The 15341-nt window shown below is 44.4% G+C and overlaps 1 protein-coding gene across 1 annotated transcript in view; it reads left to right on the top strand.

Moving 5' to 3' along the window:
* The window catches only part of LOC119436568 (nucleolin), a 39921-nt gene that overhangs the window by 10430 nt on the left and 14150 nt on the right, over positions 1 to 15341 (top strand). The window contains exons 5-9 of the mRNA XM_037703448.2: positions 2550 to 2699; positions 3383 to 3415; positions 3533 to 3656; positions 10587 to 10832; positions 13787 to 13896. Coding sequence (XP_037559376.1) covers positions 2550 to 2699; positions 3383 to 3415; positions 3533 to 3656; positions 10587 to 10832; positions 13787 to 13896 — 663 coding nt within the window. The remainder of the gene's footprint in view (positions 1 to 2549; positions 2700 to 3382; positions 3416 to 3532; positions 3657 to 10586; positions 10833 to 13786; positions 13897 to 15341) is intronic.

Raw genomic sequence — 15341 nt, 5'->3', positions numbered from 1 at the left:
GCGCCAGGAAGTCAAAGGTGTTTGTGAGAAAAAATAGCTAAGGCAATTTCGCAATACCCCACCCCTACTAAAAGCAGCTAAGCGTGTGAGTGAGCTAGCTTTACTTCTACATGGCTGCTACCACTGGTATTGCGAAAAATACTTTTTAAAGAATGTTTGGAGCCACACTTTTTGTGACAGGGCCATCACCCTGTCAGCGAGGGGTGATGCAGAAATCTGAGGGGAGGGGTCAGGACATCCGGACATGCCCCCTGGATCCACGCTTGCTGCCAGTGTCTATAATTTTTGTGCGTTTGGAGGGAGAGTTTACATATAATGAACTATTGATACGACCACTTTTTTTCAAGTATGAACCTCCAGCAACTAGCCGAAGTTGCCTGTCATCAGGCACGAGTACAGAGCTCAGATATGTGAACGTGTGCGTGTGTGACTCAATAACTGAACCACAGTCTCTTCACAATTACCTGCATGTGCAGTGCCAGCCGATCAGAGGCAATATGCCACAGACACCTTGTCGATAACGCAGGTGGTTATACGAGACAGTGCTGCATGCTATCGACGGCTTTGAGAAAACGGTTTACACATAGCATATGCGGCTGTGAACATCCCAGCCAAATTTTGCAGTCGTGTGCTCCACGTGGAACTCTAAAGCAAAGTGCAAAGTCACCTTTTTCTCAAACTCTTTTCAACAACTTTTCCTCTCTTTTCGGGCGGCCATATTCCATCATATACAGTAGAACCTCGTTCATATGTTTAAAAAAAGATATAAAAAAAATAAACTTACGATCCGGGAGAATGTAAGATGTGAATCCAGTAAAAATTGAAGCTGAAAAGCCCATAGTGAGGTGCAAGGGCAGAAAACATTTATTTCTTGCAAAACAGATTTTCTGCTGGTGCGTCTCTCCCTTGGACAGGAACAACTCCTTTTGCACGCATTGCAGACCCTTGTCCGCATTTTCATTGTCTTTCGTGCGAAAGAAGCTTTGTAAGGCTTCCAGGCCAGCAAGGGCTTCGGCAAAGGTAGCCGGTGGGCGCAAGCCTTCGTTCTCGCTGTCGTCTTCAGGCGCCTCGTCTGCCACCACCTCCACTACGATCTCGGCGACACTTTGCAGCTTGCAAGTTGGGACATCGTCAATCACAACGAACTCGTCGAAGGGCACATCAGCGCCAGTGGACAGGAATTCCTCATCCATGTCGTAGTCGCGCGCCACGGGGTCGTCCTCGCTGCGCTCTGTATCCTTGGCTGAAGGCTGATGCCGAAAGCCGCACTTCTGGAAGCTTAACTGCTTCACGCTTCACACTCTTCCAAGAAGTGTTGAAGTAATGCATCGCGTCGAGAAGGTGATAGTTTCCCGGGGTCTTGGCCACGTGACATGCGAGCAAGAAAGCTTTGCACGATGCACTTCCGGTACAAATGTTTGATGTTTTTGATAATACCAGCGTCAAGAGGCTGCAGGTGGCTGGTCGTGTTTGCTGGTAAAAACACTGTGCGAAGGTCGCGAAGGAATGACGTGGAATGACGTGTCCTTCGGATGGGCAGTGCAGTTGTCCAACAGCAGGCCACTGCACCCCTTGCATCCGAGTCGTCCGTCAAGGTAACGCAGGAAGCATTCAAAAAATTCACAAGTCATCCACGCCTGTGTGTTCTTGTAGACAAAAGGCAGGCGAGCGATGTTCCGCAGGCATGTCGGGTTTTTCGCCTTTCCAATCATCCATGGCTTCATCATGTCGCTGCCGTCTTCATTGCAACAAAGCAACAGTTACTTGGTCTTTGCTGACTTTTCCACCATGGCAGGACTCGCCCTTCATGCTTAATGACTTGCTAGGCTGAACTCGAAAAAGAAAGACCTAGTTCATCTGCGTTGTAAACGTTGTCTGGATGGAAAAAAAATTATGGTGGGGAGCAGCGATAACCACTTATCGACGTTGGCTAGATTCACGCTTGCTGCCGCCCCATTCACCTGCCGGTAGGCGACGCCATGCCTAGCTCGAAAGAGACTTATCCACCCGTTGGAGGCGGTGAAGTCTTCAATCTCAAGAACATCGGCAACTTTGAGCGCTTTCTCCTTAAGCACGCTGCCGTCGAAGTTAACTCCGGCGGCCCGCGCTTGTTTAAGCCACTTTAATAGTACCTTCTCTAGCTCCCCATGACGGGCTCCTTGAGCTTGCTTTGTTCGCTGAATACCATGGCGTTCGTCTCGATCTCTTTCTGCTTCGACACAACGGTATTCATAGTAGATGCTGGCAGTCCAAGTTCGTTTCCTTGTCAGATTTTGCAGTAGTGGCATGCAGCCACGCTTGGCTGCATGCTACCACTACCGACCGCAGCTGTCGCGAGTTGCGCACTACTGAGCAGCGAAGTGAACGCTGCAGCAATGGGCCATGTTTTATCGGTTCCATTCAAATGCGAGAATTTAACAAATGCATGGGTGAGCTATTTCATCTAAGTTATTATAGTATTGAGAAATCTCACCTTTACATTGCAGTGTGCGTGTGGAAGTCCTACATTACTGTCAAAATAATTAAATTCCTGTGGCATTACCTTACAGAGGAGGATGATGACGACGATGACGATGAAGATGAGGAAGAAGAAGAGGAAGTAACCATCAATGTCAAGAAGCTATCCAAAGCACCGCAAGCCAAGCGCAAAGCAGATGATGGGCCTACAGAGCAGACAAGCAAGAAAGCCAAGCAAGGAGGTGCACGGTCCACTCGGCCATAATATTGATCACTAACATGGGTCATGGGAGCCACACGGGTGACACGCTTGTGGCAGTCATGCAACACACATACAACCAATGTCGCACCCACATTTTTTAACCATTGTGATTGTAGAGATTGATGTATTACCAATCCCTCCTCAGATACCCTCCTCATTGATTTTGTTCTTTTATTCATTGCAGTCCCACTTTTTTTAATAAAAATAACTATGTTATGTGATTCATTATGTGTCCTTCCCCACAAAGTTGCATGGCTGAAGGCAAGGAGCCTAAAAATTCAGCTGTGTTACGATGCCTGTAGCAGAGCGTTGTCCTCTGCATTGGGCTACTGGAAGCTTGACCTTGCTGTGATAATCGAGTTCTGCAAAGCTGCTGTGACAGGGATGGGAAGCATTCAGAATGCTTGTGACATGCTGCCACATTGGGGATACAGTACATATGTTTGGTACCGTATTTAAACCACTGAGTCTTAATGTTAAGGAAATGCAATGTTTTCGTTAAGTCGTGGAGCAAGGCAGGCAACATGGGGACACCTTATCCTGAACCAATTGTGCATCGTAAATTAAAATGGCAAGACTGGGCATGCATTACACCCATTCAATGTAGTTTTGTGCAAAATTTCAGTAGTGGCTGACGTAAACCTCCTCTTCTGCTTTATCTAGATGGCATTCCAAGGTCACTCCTCATGGACGTAGGTAAGGACATTGTTAGTTTGCACATGGCTTCTCCAAAAGAAACCGAGCAGCAGTCTCGTTTTTTTTTTTTTGTAGCAATGGGTCTGTACAGATGGCCACTTTCCATCTTGTTTGCAGATGAATACGACAAGTTGTTCCTGTATGTGGGCAATCTCCCGAAAGGCTGTGCTGTTGAGGAAGTGAAGGACCTGTCCCCTGACATTGTCAGTGTGCGAACGAATGTCAAATTGGGCGAGAAATTGTAAGCTCCTCGGACAATTTTTTAAAGATTTTGCAATTGTAACATTTGTCTCAGCTTCAGGCTTAAGTTTTTATTTTAGTTGTGTGAACAAGGTGGAAAGTGCAAGTTGGCATGCACAGACATGTTGCTACTAATTTTAAGGAAACGTGCACCTCGAAAAAAATTGAGTTTTCGTAAGATTTCTGTTTTGAGTTGCAAAATTATTTTTGATCATACAACTTTAATTTCCTCAAAAATCAAGGCTGAATTCAAATGTGAAATTAGTGAAGAATCAATCTGAATCGGTTGCAGTGGCTCTCGAAAATGCAAATTTATGCTCGTGTCCATCTTTGAACGCCCGCCTTTCAGCTCTTCGATGTCCGCCATTGCAGTATGTGGGGAGAGGTAGAGAAAGAAGCCTTAATCTCGGACACCTTTACGTTATATATTTTCGTAGGAAAATATTGAAAAATTGTCATTTTATAGTCCCTTATCAGCTTCTTTACTAGCCATTTAAGTCACCTTCAAATGCGTTCTCAATTTGCATTGTCATGCAGTTCTCACGTGTTGTGTGCAAACTTTTGTGCTCTTATAATTGTGGGATCTTAAAGGGACTGACAACCAATTTTTATGGTACCTATTTTTTTAGTGCAATGGAAAGGTTACTGGTTGGCATCTAATCATGAAGTGGTAACACGGAAAGCATCGTAGAAAATTTTTCATCAGAATTTTTCTATCTGCAGTGAGGTTGTAGTCATTCACTGGCAGCATGCTGAAAACAGTGATAGGCGAGTGCGATAGTGATTATACGCCGGCATTGGTGGGAGGCAGACAGGTGTGATCGTGGCTGTGAAAAAGTAATTTGTTTATCAAGCTGATGTTCCTGCAATTCATGTTTTCCGAAGCTATGTGTTTTCGTGGTTTCCTGTCCAACTGCTTTGGTCGCTAACCTAAAAGTCAAGGCGAGTGAAGTTCTTGAAAGTGAAACAAAGCTTTTACATGTGATACGCAGTTCAGTGTGCTGCCATAGCCACTCGTAAGCTATTGTAGTGCTGGCACCCATTTACGACACAACTAGTCGGTGGTATTTTGTATACCACAGGGGAGACAAACCATACAAACTCTGGGTACTTACTCGCAAACTGCGCGTGTGCCGCTCATTAGCGTGGACTTCCTTACTTCCTAATATGCACAGAATAAAGTGCAAGGGTCTTGTAATATACAAACTGCAATTTTAAGCAATAAGTATGTTGTACTTAATAACAGCTGACTTACATACAGTAGTCTTGTACACTACATCTGGAGTACCAAGATTTCACCTCCAGGCTTACTTACTGGTTTTTGAGACTTTCTTTGCCAAATTAAAATTAGAATTCCTTCTAATTAGAGGCCCATTAGCTTGCTTTCAATATTCTATAAAATATTCACTAAGGTAAGATAACTATAGAATCAAGGCAACACGACTTCAATCAACAAAGAGAAAGGCTGGCTTCAGGAAGGGATATTCTACAATGGATCACATCCATGTCATCACTCAGGTAATTGAGAAATTACCAGAGTACAATCAACCTCTCTGTATGGCTTTCATAGATTGTGAAAAGGCATTTGATTCAGTAGATACCAGCAGTCATGGAGGCATTGCATAATCAAGGAGTACAGGTGGCATACGTGATTATCTTGGGAAATATCTACAGATTCCATAGCTACCTTGGTTCTCCACAAGAAAAGTGGAAAATTACGTATCAATAAAGGGGTCAGGGACGGAGACAATCCCTCCAATGCTGTTCTTTGCATGCTTGGAAGAAGTATTCAAACTATTAGACTGGGAAGGCATAGGAGTGAGGATCGATGGCGAATATCTCAACCTTTGGTTTTGCAGATGACATTGTCGTGTTCAGCAACATTGGGGATGAATTGCAATAATTGAGGCCCTTAACTGAGAAAGTATAAGAGTGGGGTTAAGATTAATACGCTGAAGACAAACGTTCAGTTCAATAGCCTGGCAAGAGAGCGAGAATTCAGGATTGCCAGACTGCAGGAGGCCATTTATCTAGGTCAATTCCTTGTAAGGCACCCTGGTCATTAGAAGGACAACTGAAAGCTTACCATTGTCGTTGAAAATAAATGTGTACAGTCATTGCATTCTACCGGTGTTTGCATATGATGCAGAAACTTGGAGGTTAACAAAGAAGCTCGAGAACAAGCTTAGGACCGTGCAAAGACCAATGGAATGGAAATTGTTATGTGTAACACAAAAGGGGCCCTCGAACACTTTCAAGCCACCAAATATCTGTTCCAGGTTGGGTAGACTGAAGGTTTGCTTCTGGCGTAGTTCAAAGCAGCGATATGGAAATATTTAATATTTTGACCATGCAAACAAATTGCTACATGGCTGCCGACAGCACAACTCGTTGCGCCGTGATTGGTTAAAATAAGTTGCAGTTTACTGCATTGCAGCAACAATATAATGAATTAAGAATTTATTTTATTTTTGTGTGCTGTAATCTTTATATTGATGCAAACAGATATAGTACAAGAAAGTGCGCACAAAAACTTCTCGCTTTTGTATGCTCATGAGCAGCCTTATCGCCTCGTTGGCTCGTTTTGCACGTTCTCGTAGTGCAGGTATTCAGCTCTGTGCATTGTTGCAGCATCCTTTTTCTTGTTCTCGGTGCTGTGCTAAACTAAAGCTGAACTGAAGAAAAGAGACGTTGCGCAGTGCCAGGTTGCTCGACCAGTGTCATCAGCACGCCGGAGGAACCGGAATCCGTGAAGGAACATGTAGGCAGCCATGGAGTGCGAACATCCACTACATAGATGCTTCAGCCTCATACCACTGGCTGCGAGGGGTTACGTCAGTGGGCGATAGAAATGGGGACAGAAGACTGTGCAAAATGAATTGACAGCATGCATTTTTTTTCTTGTATTTTGCAATTTCCTGCCTGAATCACTTGGATTCTATACCCCTTATTGCTGCCATTTTTGTTGCGTTTATCTCTCCAACCATCGGTCTACGCAACCTGTGACGAAAAAATGGTGGCTTGAACAGTGTTCGAGTGCCCCTTTAAGAGACGAGAAGAGAGCGGTGTGGATCATAGCAAACAGTGATATCCGATATTCTAGTTGACAGAAAGAGAGATGATGGAGCTGGGCAGGCTATGTAATTCATAGGACAGATAACTTGTGGACGATTAGTTACAGAATAGGTGCCAAGGGAAGGGAAGCGCAGTTGACGATGGCGGAAAATTAGGTGGGGTGATAAAATTAGGAAATTTGCAGGCGCAAGTTGGAATCAGTTAGCGCAAGACAGGGGTAATTGGAAATCGCTGGGAGAAGCCTTCGTCCTGCAGTGGACATAAATATAGGCTGATGATGATGACTAGCAGAGATGGAAATATTTGAAGCGTCTCGAACCCATGATTTGAGAAGGCGAGCATCACTGCCAACATAGAGCCTCTCCACTTGCTCCGTCTAGCTTCCACAAATGAAATTCCCTTCCTGTGTTCTCTCATACCGGAGCCAGGGCAGTGTCATGCAGGACTCTCCTTTTTTTTTTTTTTTCCCCTCATGTTTTTGTTGCTCTGTGCTCTTCTGGTGATCTGGTGATGGTCTCGCGGGCGAGCTGTTGTGTTTGACGTGCTGTGCATGAGAACACCTGTATTGTTGTCTGGCTGCTTTTACACTACATTGAAATGGATCTATCAGTGAATGAGTGTTTGAAGATAGTTTCATTTTATGTGCGTGCGACTGCGCACAATGTGGGAATAAGCAGTTGAAACAGAAATGTGTTCCTCTTACTGCAGCATGGATTAAGACAGACTTGCAGACGTTTGGTTTGGAGGTTCTATTATTTCTTGTAAACTTTATATCGTCTCGTGGAGCAACAGCTCAAATAACTGCTGTAGCCTTGAATAATACTCAGTCACGTGTCATGGTGACATTTCAGCAATGCGAATTAAGTAGGTGAACTTGTGCACCTGACCTCGACTCTCCGGCTGGGAGCGGGGTTCCCTCCAGAAGAAGGGCACATGGCATTTGGTTTGCAATTTCAGCTGTTTTTGCGGTGTGCAGCGGCGTAATACATAGCAGATACAATCGTCAACGCACACTGTATATGCACTGTGCTTATCGGTAAGTAAACCACAAGAACTCCACAACTTCTGACAAGTATAGTTGCCTTGAGCAAAGGTACCTTGCAGTGTGAACAGATGAGTACATCCATCAGTTCTGTGTGTAGTCTTTCTCTTTATTTTCGGCTACTTGAATGCTTGTACTGGAAACACGGCTTGCCTGCGCGACATTTCTGGGAAACTTGGTACAATTTTTGTAATTTCCTGCACTACGGAAAGAGTTCAAAACTTAGTGCAGCATTGTAGTCGTAATTCTACATAGGTCGGATGCCTGTACTTCACAATACATGTGTACTGGAAAGCTTTTCTACTGCTGTAGGAAACACTGTAGTCTTCAGCACCAATTTTCTCTGTTGCTAATGTATTATTGTCTCATGTTTGACAAAAATGCCTAACATGGGAGTATTGCACATGATGACTCAGCCAAATAATGGCTACATTATTTTGCCTTTGGTGGGAACCCGCTCCACTGATCATTGATGCAGTAACACTGGATAGTTGGTCATTAGGTCTTCTGTACATTTTGGCAGTGTGGTAGACTGGACAAGGAACACACACAAACAGAACATGTGCCAAGCCTCGGTTGAGATAAACAAATTCTTAGACAATGCCACTGAAGGTACGCTTGCACATTTCTTTGCGAAGGTCTCGAAGATTTCCCTTTTGTCTTGATCGGGAAAAATGCACAACATGCGTCTCACTGTATGGTGGAGAGCATAGATGTCAGCGGCAATGATCATTGAAATGTCCCCCTGCAGTTTGTGTGTCAACTGCTGTGCAGTGATCTCGCAATCTTTCATTAATGCACCTTCCTGTCGACCACGGCCTTGATTGACAGGAAGGTTTCGACCATGACCTATAGCTCCAGCATGCATGGACATCATTAAGTGCAAGACACATCAAGAGACTGCAGGGTATCATCTTCTGGCAATTCATGGGTGAAATGAAGGCCCTTCGAAAAAGCATAAAAGACTTCCAGCAAAATGCTAACCACACCATCCCTTGGCTGAGGCTCTACCGGCTTCACTACAAGATAGTCATCAACATATCTAATATCCTTGTATACTTTTGTTCCTTGAAGGCACGTTTCGATATCACATTGGGCTTTTTGCTTAAACTGGCATGATACACGATCCAGTACACACCCCTTCCCTTTAAAATAAAAACAGACCAATAAAACCAGTAAAAGTGCTTGCTAAATAAAATGGCAACAACTCTAAAAAGCTTTCTTTAGTTAGGTCAGCCTGATGTGCTGTGAAAATCTAATGGATTCGAATTCTCGATGGGTAGTCCCTGACAGCTTTGAGCAGTTCAGACTGAGGAATAGAAAAGCGCTTTTGTATCGATTGAAAAAGCAAATGAAGGCTCCATGGCCCTCTATTCATTACGAAAAAAAGTTAACTTCATGAGTATTTTGAACCATAAAATGGGTCGTCAACTTGTAATTTGGAGAAATGTAAAGGAGCAACCAGCTTTATGAATTCAATTAATGCCTAGGCCGTGAGGACTCGTGTAAATTCATTTTCTAATTCTTTGTTTTTATTTGTTTAACCCTTTCAGATGTCACTTTATCCTGTTGATTGAAAACTTAATTCCACCACATTTATGGCATCTTCATAATCGTAGAAAGTGTACAGCTGCCGAAAAGATTAAGAATTTTCAATTCTTTAATGAGTTGTCAAGTTGACAAAATGTGGACTTCATGCGAAAACTCGCTACAGGAACATCAAATATGAGAAGATCAAGTATTTCGTGTATTGAAAAGCTTGAAAAACACTTATCTAGCCACTTGACAATTATGCCTGGTGCATTACGTTGTGAAAAACAAAAGTGAACCCGCTACATACAACAACATACTGACACCGAGCAAGAACACCCAACCATCTAGTACCTTAAAACATTTTGCACATGTTATCCAAAATTGCAGCACAATTTCAATCGGGAGTGTCATGATGTATGCAGCACATTTTTAATATTACTTTCATCAGTGCTTTTGCTGTTGATGCACTATCTATCTTGGTGCACACTATTGTGTACACAACACCTGAAAGGGTTAATAACATTTATTCACTCTCCTCAATAGAGGCACATGCATTCACATGATTGTCCTTTTGATTGGCTCATACCAACTGTGGTCCCTACCCCAAGGCCATATTTTTGGGACATGGAGGATAGCCACGCCCCATCGGCCCCTGAGTCGCAGCGCCCCCCCCCCTCCCCACGCAGCTGCGGCCGGCGCATGGGCCACAGCCACGGTGTAGCTGTGGCACATGCGTCGTCCGGCGTCCGATACAATTTACCCGCCGGACTCCATGTCAGACATTGAATCGTACGTACCGTGTCTCTCCTACTTCACGGCAGCAAGTTTAGGGTACGTTTATTATGCGGAAGAAAAAAAATCCAAATTTTGACGACGAAAGTTGGGGTGTGTTCATTATGCAAGTGCATTCATTACACGTAAGTACGGTATTGTATATGAATGGCGAATATGACCAATGTTTATTCGAAAGGTATTCAATGTTTGATTCACTTCAGGCACCATTTCATTTGTATTTGATGCAGTTTCAAATTACTGTTTGCACACCCATAGGAACTACTATAGGAGAACAAAACATTACAACAATTAAAACGGACACCGACCATGAAAGTTTATAAAAGTGACGTTTTGTCTCGAAACGTCCTATTTGTTCCCAACCAGACGGGTCTCCCTCCAATTCTTGATTTCAGAACAAAACATTAATCTGAAATTTTGCTCCTCTTGTAACTGCTACTGACCCAGTCATGCTTCGGAGCCTGACATGAATGCTCTTGTGTCACACAGGTCATTTGCTTTTGTGGAGTTCGAAAATGAGGATGATGCCAATCGCAACTTCAAGTGCCTGCAAGGGGCCAGCCTGCGAGGCCACCCTCTGAGAGTGGGCTATCGTGGTGCCAAACGTGCTGACATGCCTTCTAACTGGCGAGAGGTTCAGAACGAGCTTTGTGTGTATGGCCTGCCTCAAGGGTTATCACAGCATCGAGTGGCCAGACTCTTCCCCACTGCCACCAGCGTTTCCACCATGGCTTTGTAAGTGAAAACGATGTTTATATCATCAAAACTTGAAGTGGTGGATGAGATTGACTGTGATTGAGTGCAGTCTGGCTTGACAGGATGGGCAATGGTTTTTAGCATATTTTCAACAGTTGTATAGGTTGTGTTACTCTGCTGTTGTTAGTGTGTGTATTGTACACGTCAAACTTCTTCAAAGTGAAGTTGGGCTCTCGGAAATTGCAACCTAAACCAGAAGTGTCTAAGGAGACGAAGTCTTAGAGGCAGATGAAAGAAACCATTTTGTCAAGAGTTGCACCAAACATGGGCATCCCTGATATGCATATAGGCAGGGTTCATTTCAAAGAATTGCAGACGTCCAAGTTTGTGATAAGTCCCTACTTCAGCAAAACTTGTGCAGTATTGATGTACCACGACTACTGCCTGGCCAGTTAGTTGTATACGAAAAATATAGACCTACAATTTAGCCTCTCATAACCTCATCTGAAGCAGTGCAGTAGTGGCAAGACACCATATTTGGCAAGTCTTGGTAACAAACAGCATTGCATTTTTTCAAACATGCACATTGTCAGGCCTGGAGTAGAGATGAGTTGCTACTGGCTGCGTTAAATATGAGTGCACATAGAATACAGGAGGTCTTTTGATTTGTCTCGAGAGACAAATGTTAGTTTGCCTTATCTCTTGCTTTTGTTTTATCTCAAGATGAAATACAGATGCAATGATTTACAGGCCTTTTGTTCGCATGGAGCTCTGAATGGGTTTGTTAAGACTGCAGCAGTTTTACTAACTGATAGTTGGTGGCATCCTACTAATGCAGCGGCAAGTACACCTCTGTGTAACTCAGGGAGTTTGTGTAGCTGCACCAGACAATTACGTTTGTTCATTTTCATAACGTCACAGCACGGCCACTCGATGAAACGCACGAGGTGCGGCCTGCCACGTCGCCCGAAACCGGTGTGAGGTGCCTAGTTCTCTGGGCCACCGCAGCGGCGCCACTGCTATGGGACAGGCGCGTGGGTGGGAGCGTTTCTTCACGGCTGCTCGATGAAACGCATGAAGCGCGGCCGCTGCGTGAGACATGCGGACGGCGTCAAGGAAACCACTGCTGCTCGATGAAACGCAGTGGCCGGGGTTTCTTTGGCGCCATCCGCATGCTTCGCCCAGCGGCCGCGCTTTGCGTTTACATTTTATTGACGCGAGAGTTGTGCTTTTTGTTTCCAAAATATAAAATATCAATGCTGCCTGCAAGGATATCAATATACCCAGGAGTCGGTATTGGGCCGCTAATAGGCTCACATAGGCCCGGACGGCGCACCTCTGCCGCTGGTTTCGAGCCTTATGACCATCGTTAAAGAGAACTGGCGAGTTCTGTATCGAGAGGCAGTACTGCTGATACAGTGTACTTATTTACTTGGCTTGCTTGACGTGCTTGTTTGCTGGCAAAAAAAGAAGAAAAAAAAAACGTTATATGAAACTTCTTACAAATGCGTGCATTAATAAGTTTGTATAACTATTTTCTGCTAGATTTCTTTAGTTTCACCTTTCTAGAAAAAATGGGGTAGGTAGCAGTTTATAACGGATTGTACATTCAGCCACATTGCCGGCGTGTGACATATTTATGTAAAGACGATGCAGTGAAAAAAAGTTGTTCAACGTGAATAGATCACTTGCTATGTTAAGAAAGAAAAAAAAGAAAGAAAAAAGAACCCTGTAATATGAAACTTCTTACAAATGCGTGCATAATGACAGGTTTGTATAACTATTTTCTGGTAGGTTTCTTTAGTTTCACCTTTCTAGAAAAATGGGGTAGATAGCAGTTTGTAACGGATCGTACATTAAGCCACATTGCCGATATGTAGCATATTACCATGCCGTGAAAGATATAAAGACCATGCCGTGAAAAAAAGTTGTTCAGTGTGAATAGAGCAATTGCAATGGTGAAAAGAAAAAAAAGATCGAGGGAGGCTGTATTTTCTTTATTCACACGATGTGAGGCCATGGAAAAGCGCCTCGTTCAACAGCTTTAAAATCGTACTACCTTCCGTGACGGAAGCTTGTAGGCGAGTTTTAAGCGCTCTACAGTTGCATTCAGGTCCCCGGTACAGTTCGCCAGTAGTGGTTGTAACAATTTGCTTAGAAACACCTTACACAGTTCCTCGGTGAGGCCATCGGTGAGGTAAAGCGAACACGCCAATTAAAAATGTGTCCCTCGGCTCCCAAATGCTTCCTTTGCCAATTGTCCCTGTCGCGAAATGTTTTTTCAGCCATGCTTTACGACGTTCTACGTTGCTCGGAAACTCAGGGTACTGGATTAATGGTTCTTTTCTTGCGTTAATAACACACAGCGGCATGCAACGGTTACGCGGGATAGTGCCACATGCAACACAAGGACCTCTCGACACATTTGTACTACCACGCGTGCGGACAGAAGGCGTCCAAGCAAGACGCGAAATTTCTCTCACGGCGCCTTTCCGGAAGGAGAGCAGTCCTGCAGCAGGGGGGGGGGGGGGGGGGGGGGTAGCGCCACCCCTAAAAAAGCGGCGGCAAATGTCAACTATCACTTCTCACAGCTCCGCCCATACTTCGCCGCGCGACGTGGCAGGCCGCACCTCGTGCGTTTCATCAAGCCACCGTGGTCACAGCGTAAGCAAACTTTTTAAAATATTGGTGAGCCTCTGAAACTATGCTTTGAAGCGTGGTGGTACAAAGGGCAAGCACATTGCAGTTTTGTGGACAGAGTTCTTGATGAATTTTTAGGTTGTCATTGAGTATGGTCATGTCATGTTAACTAGCTATAGATGTTTGCAATGTCTGTGTTTTTTTTTTTTTTCCCCAGCCCATAACATGAGCACTTCTTGCTGCTGGAGTGTGCTGGTTTGGCATTTGGCTAAACTGCTTTCTCAAATTGAGTGGTTTAACTTCTTTGTGATCATTTGTTGTTGGCATCTAAAGTACAACCCTTTCTGACACAGCTACACGTTGGTGACTTTCGAGAGCAAGGATGCATTGCTGGCTGCCCTCAAGAACAACGCATGCCATTACATGGATGGGCATCCACTCAAGTTCTCCTACCGCTTGAAGCGTGAGCATTTCTTTGGGCTGCTGAACATAGTCTTGAAGAAATTTGAATGCAGTTGTTCAATACTTTCAGCCTGTAATTAAGAATCTTTGTTCGTGATTAAGTCACTGTTGGCATCAATTTAGGGAAAAGCACTGCTGTTATAGATATGGAGTAGGTTGCGACTACTGAGCCGTCTGTTCGAGATGAGGGCAAAATCCAAAAATGCTCGTGTATATTAAATATAGTTTGTTGCTTGTCAGTATTTGCTGTTCAAAGGTTGCTGCTGCTTGGTGTGCTAAGTCTAAAGTCCTCGTTACTAAGGTGCGTATGTATCCATAAAAAGGCATGTGCTTAGGGCAGGTTTAAACTAAATGTGTGCCATTTCCTCCTTCCTCTCTCTTACTTCTCGGAAAAGGGAAAAAGTGGTTTGGCTTGCGCTTTCCGATTAATCCAGATGTGCCATAGGTTGAATGCCAAGCTAGTTTTCTGCAAGCCTACGATTTGAATCTATTTGTGGCACCGGCCGTGTAAAGAGCTGGCCATGCGCTCTTGTGCGTGCATGGACTCACGACTGCAACACCTTCTTCGATGTGTCTACCCAAACTTGGCAGCATACAGTTTTTTATTACTTCAGCACGTGAATTATCTACACATGATTATGACGACATAATATTGTGATTGGAACCGAAACCAGAACTAGGTATACAACACAACATACTCCTCCCCTTAAAAATATTGGGGACACGGCTGAAACAGTTCGCAGGCTTTATGGTCACAATATTGTTCAGCCAGGCTGGAGGTTTGTGAGCTCGAGTTGTCCGCAATCGTGGCCACAAATTCTCATCCTGTGGCCCTGGAGGAGGATCTTATTGGTGCCGATCGCCTGCTTCCTTCTACTGTTTTGCCCGCTGTTCTCCATTGTCTGACCAGTCAAAGTATGTCAGTGGACTCTCGTGAGGTTCAGGCACATTTGAGACACCAGCCTGTGAACCCTTTGACGGAGTAGGAGTCGATGCCGGTGCTGAGCCACCATGAGGGTAGCTTTGAGATGTACGAGGCATGCGAGACAATCTTGCAGCTTGTTGGTGCTGTGCTCTTCCAGGAGGAAGGCATTGCGTTCCTTCTGACCCACTATCTTCATAGGTCTGCTGTAGGAACGAGAGGCTTTTTCACCCTCACGAAATCAGCTTGAACGAAACTTACCTTAGCACCTTTCCTTTTAGCTGTGTATTCCTTGCTGGTCCTCTATCTTTCTCTTACCCTTTCCCGAAGTTTGACAATTTCAGGTCTGGGCTTCTCAGAAAAGATTGTGCTGGGACATCCAAATATGTCCAGTCCAGCATAGTGGGTGGAGCACGACCGTGCAAAAGTACGGCTGGTGGCACACCCATTATTTTATGTGGAGTGCTGCGGTAGACAGCAAGGTACTCTAACACCGCTGTTTCGAGAGGTTGCTGTTCCAATAG

Source organism: Dermacentor silvarum, chromosome 1 (assembly GCF_013339745.2).
Source record: "Dermacentor silvarum isolate Dsil-2018 chromosome 1, BIME_Dsil_1.4, whole genome shotgun sequence".
NCBI classification, from domain to species: Eukaryota; Metazoa; Arthropoda; class Arachnida; order Ixodida; family Ixodidae; genus Dermacentor; species Dermacentor silvarum.
This window is presented reverse-complemented; position numbering and strand designations above follow the sequence as displayed.